A 5094-nucleotide genomic window follows, 5' to 3' on the forward strand; every position below is an offset into this window, starting at 1 on the left:
ATGGATAAGTAAACAGGAACACTGTGAACATGAGAGATACTAAGGGATTAAGTATACTTTATATAACATAAGATTCCTTTGGGCTACTCAAGCAGAGTGCCACATGTCTGAAATAAACTGCATTAATATCACACCAGTTTCAGTTTTACTTATTTAGCACATGCTTATGTCAATATAACTAGGAAAATAAGTTCTTTAATTTTTAGTGAAATCACTTTATGTTTTAAATATAACAAATCATATTCATTTTACCATTTGTAGGCTTCTTCACATCATATTATTAAGATGAATCTTGCTATTGGCAGTGAATTAGTTATTGCCTGATGTTGTAGATAACCAAGTGTTTCATTCTGGCAATAAACCTGATTGTAACCACAGAAACAAAACAATTTGGCTGCATCATAGACTATGTTCCCCATTTAGAAGGGTTCACCAATAGAAAGAAAGGGTATGTGATAGAAAGAAAAGTAGAGAGGATTTTAGCATTAACATATAAAATAAACAAGATGTTTCTTTCCTTTTATATTAACATATAAGGCCCCTCCATGTGAATGAGTTCTGTTCCTAGAGCACATTGGTAAGTCCAGTTTCTTCATTAAGCCCAACAAAGTTAAGTTAGGTACCCACCTAACACAATCAGCTATAGTTTTGTCCTGTGGTAGGCTTATAATAATTTTTGCACAAATAATGCATAAAAAGCAAACACAAAAGAGAAAGAAAACATTTTAAATCTTACAGAACAGTACCTTGAAAAGTGCAGTACTCTAGAACAGCAGCCGGCATACAGGGGCTGGCACTGAGTGAGCAGGCAAGAAGTTATCGACTGAAGGGCAGAGAGGAGCTGGGAGGTGGTGGAGCTGGGATAGTAGCAGGGAAAGCTGCAGGCCACTCAGGCCTGACGCTGATGCACAGGCTCTTGCTCCTTGCCGGATTCAGTTCTACCGATGAATACCCTCTTGAAGAATCGATGCAGAGATGTCTGAGGAGTAGCTGTTTTATTCTTGTCAGATGACAGGCTAGCAATGGATTGCATTCTGAACAGCTGCTGGAGCTTTCATGTACCATTCTTGTACATTTGGGTCCTGTGCCTCAAAACGCTAGCAGTGTCTCCTCAAATAAATAAAATCCCCTTACCATTTCCTGAATCTCTTCTGAGCAGTACCAGCTACATCACTGCTGCTTTTATGCTTGAAATAAAGATCCTGCACTACTGTACTCCACATAGCAATGTACAGTAAAATACAGGAAAGCACAGCCAATCGTAGAGGGTGGACAACGCACGCCAGACACGTAAACGGACATGTAACTGAACATGTGAAAGCACATTCGCATCTTTGAAAGTTCACAACTTGGGGGTTCGTATTAGGTGTCTTACATATATATACATAAAGTGTGTGTGCGTGTGTGTGTGTGAATCACTCAGTCGTGTCCAAATCTTTGTGACCCCATGGACTCTAGCTCACCAGGGTTCTCTGTCCATGGACTTCTCCAGGCAAGAATGCTAGAGAAAGGGTTGCCATCCCCTTCTCCATTTTATATATATAATATCTCACTTACTATATGTAAATATATGCATATGTTTATATATAACATTTTGTAAAATATACATTTTATATATTTACATACATATATATATTTGCAAAATGTAGCAAGCTTTATTGAGTCCAAAGAACTATTAGATATGCCCACTGAAGATCTCATTCAGCACCTAAAACAACCCTGTAAAGTAGTTATTGGCTGCTGAAATTTTATGACTGCCACACAAGGTGTCATTACATACCAAAATTTAAATTTCCAGCTGAGCTCCATGTTTTCTAAGAATAATACAAAATCAATTATAGTATGTAAGTTTCTAAGTATATGAATTGGGTCCCAGTGATAGATAAGGGAAGAGGATGGTTTATCTCTAGAGAAATTTCTTTAAAAAGCAATCCAGATAGATTTGGTTTTTATAGAGGGCAGCCAATTCCAGTGAATATGCACTTGGAATTTTTGATTAGTGTTTGTTAGTTCTATTTTTTTTTAATTAAAATCATATATAAATTCTCAGTTAACTTGAAGTCATTTAATATTTGCTTCCCATCTGTTACTCTCTCATTATGGGAATCTAGGTCAGTGCTGGTTATCATGCCTTTGGATTTGAATTTCCTCTAACTTTTCTTATCATTTTTCAACAGAGAAGTCAAGGGTCTGAGTTGACAGAAATGGCTGGGAAAAATTTCACGGAGGTGACGTTCTTCATCCTCTCTGGATTTGCAAATCACCCTGAGCTACAAGTCAGCCTCTTCATGATGTTCCTCTTTATTTATCTCATCACTGTTTTGGGGAACCTTGGACTAATTCTGATAATCAGATTCGACTGTCAGCTCCACACACCTATGTACTTTTTCCTTAGCAATTTAGCATTCATTGATATATTTTATTCTTCTACTGTAACACCCAAGGCACTGGTAAATCTCCAGTCAATTCAGAAAACCATCTCCTTCGTTGGCTGCCTTGTTCAAATGTATTTTTTTGTGGGTTTAGTGTGTAGTGAGTGTTTCCTTCTGGGGTCCATGGCCTATGACCGCTATGTGGCTATCTGCAATCCCTTACTGTATTCTGTGGTCATGTCCCAGACGGTGTGCAGGTGGTTGGGAGTCATCCCTTACATGATCGGCTTCACCAATTCTCTGTTCTCCATCTGTGTGATCAGCAGATTGGCATTCTGTGATGCCAGCATCAATCACTTTTTCTGCGACACCACAGCGCTTCTGGCTCTGTCCTGTGTGGATGCATTCAGCACAGAAATGGTGATCTTTGTTTTAGCTGGTTTCACCCTTCTTAGCTCTCTCTTCATCATCACGGTCACCTACATTGCCATCATCTCAGCCATCCTGCAGATCCGGTCTGCAGCAGGGAGACAGAAAGCCTTTTCCACCTGTATGTCCCACATCATGGGGGTGACCGTCTTCTATGGGTCCCTGATTTTCACGTATTTGCAGCCTGATAACACATCTTCCTTGACCCAGGCACAGGTGGCATCTGTATTCTATACCATTGTCATTCCCATGCTGAATCCGCTTATCTATAGTTTGAGGAACAAAGATGTAAAGAATGCTCTCCTGAGAGCATTTCAAAAACTGTTTCTATGACAAATCTGTACATGTTGCAACTAAAGCAAACCTAGAGTGCTTCAGGCATTCAATGGCTCAAAAATCTGGGAACTAGTAGAGTAACCCCTGAAAGAATAAGACAAAATAAATGATAACAGAGTCATGAAATGCAGGAGATGAATTATCATTTTATTTGTTGATATGGATACTGGATCACCATGGAAAGTGTTCATTTCAGTGCTAAAATTTTTCAGACATAGACATGCACAGATACGTAAAGCATCTGAATGGTGGCTAAACCCCACCTATAATTATGCCATCACACTGCAAAATGTTGAACTACTATTAAATTGATTTTTTATAAGTTTGGACATGGTGTTTTCTCCATTATCAACAAATTGAGAGTAGAAAATTGGTAGATTAAAAAATGATGACTCAAATACTATTAACAAGAAATGATTGCTGATTAGCCTAGAGGAAGTGAAGGCATAGAGAAATAATAAAAGTGATTATAAATCTGTGGCCGGAAGGGAATGGTGAGGGATTAGAGTTATTAATTTTCATGAGGTGTAAACACAAGTGATAAGAGGACATTGGGTAATACAGAGAAATCTCTTGTTAATGCCCATTCATTTTGCTGTGAGAGTTAAAATTCTTACCATTTATCTATGAAACCTCATTTTATGAAGTAGAGAATATTTCAAAAACCACAGAGTTCCATTTCTTAACAAATACAATGTGCCTCTCTAAGTTCAAAGACTGAATAAACTGTTTGTGTGTGTGTGTGTAGATTAATAAAGCACTGGCTATAGCACAATTCCTGAGGCATTTTGGAGATATCTATAGGGTATGCATAGGATCTATAGAGATGGTGGCTCAGACGCTAAAGAGTCTGCCTGCAATGCAGGGGACCAGGGTTTGATCCCTAGGTTGGGAAGATCCCCTGGAAAAAGGAATGGCCACCCACTCCAGTATGCTTGCTGGAGAATTCCATGGACAGAGGAGCCTGGCAGGCTACAGTCCGTGGTAACCCAAAGAATTGGACATGCCTTAGCAACTGAGTACACGTGCACATTAGCACTCAAAAACTATTAGTTTTGTTGAAAATTCTATTTAAGAAATCATTTCAAAGACATCTGTCAGGGTCTGGCCGTGGGTTGGAAACGAATTTCTAGACATGAGACAGAAGGAGAGGGAAATAAAGTTTATTAGAGTGGGAGATGCTGTTAGAACAGCGGACCAGCTCAAGGGAGAACCGACGCTGAACAGGGGTCCTTAGGCTACTTTTACACCCACAGTGCAAGGAGCGGGATGGGGCCTGGCGGGCCATTTGCTGGTTGGATGAGGCAGGTATACTGAGCGGGGGGCTGCTGCCGCTGCTGCTAAGTTGCTTCAGTCGTGTCCGGCTCTGTGTGACCCCATAGATGGCAGCCCACCAGGCTCCCCCGTCCCTGGGATTCTCCAGGCAAGAACACTGGAGTGGGTTGCCATTTCCTTCTCCAATGCAGGAAAGTGAAAAGTGAAAGTGAAGTCGCTCAAGTCGTGCCCGAGTCTTAGAGACCCCATGGACTGCAGCCTTCCAGGCTCCTCCGTCCATGGGGTTTTCCAGGCAAGAGTACTGGAGTGGGTTGCCATTGCCTTCTCCAGAGTCAGGTAAATGCCTTCTCCAGAGTCAGGCAAATGCCTTCTCCCTATCCAGTAGGAGGGAAGACAGGCTATACTTATACTGCTCTGGAGGACCTGAAATCCATTAATAGTTACAACGCGGGGGAGGGAAGGATGATAAGGGTCTGGTGTTTCTGCTCCTGCATTCCAGGACCCTCCTTGGTTTTATCTGCTCTTTCGTCCTTGGTTCACCACAACATCTTTTATTTATAAATATCTTTTCAAATCATGTTTTCCTTAGTATTAGGACATTGAAATGAATGTATACAGAATTATACATTGTATAGGTGATTATAAGTAATTGAATTCAACTGGTTAGGTATTGTTGAGAAAT

General features: G+C 40.4%; 1 protein-coding gene across 1 annotated transcript; it reads left to right on the forward strand.

Annotated features, from left to right (window-relative positions):
• The first annotated feature begins 2204 nt into the window (after positions 1 to 2204).
• LOC128060824 (olfactory receptor 8I2) lies at positions 2205 to 3134 on the forward strand. The gene has a single exon (XM_052653192.1). It carries the CDS (start codon positions 2205 to 2207, stop codon positions 3132 to 3134), a length of 930 nt encoding a protein of 309 aa, XP_052509152.1.
• The last annotated feature ends 1960 nt before the right edge of the window (positions 3135 to 5094 follow it).

Source organism: Budorcas taxicolor, chromosome 15 (genome assembly GCF_023091745.1).
Source record: "Budorcas taxicolor isolate Tak-1 chromosome 15, Takin1.1, whole genome shotgun sequence".
Taxonomy (NCBI): Eukaryota; Metazoa; Chordata; class Mammalia; order Artiodactyla; family Bovidae; genus Budorcas; species Budorcas taxicolor.

Coding starts and splice junctions, on each gene's coding strand:
- LOC128060824 (XM_052653192.1), top strand. CDS start 2,205: ATGGCTGGGAAAAATTTCACGGAGGTGACGTTCTTCATCCTCTCTGGA.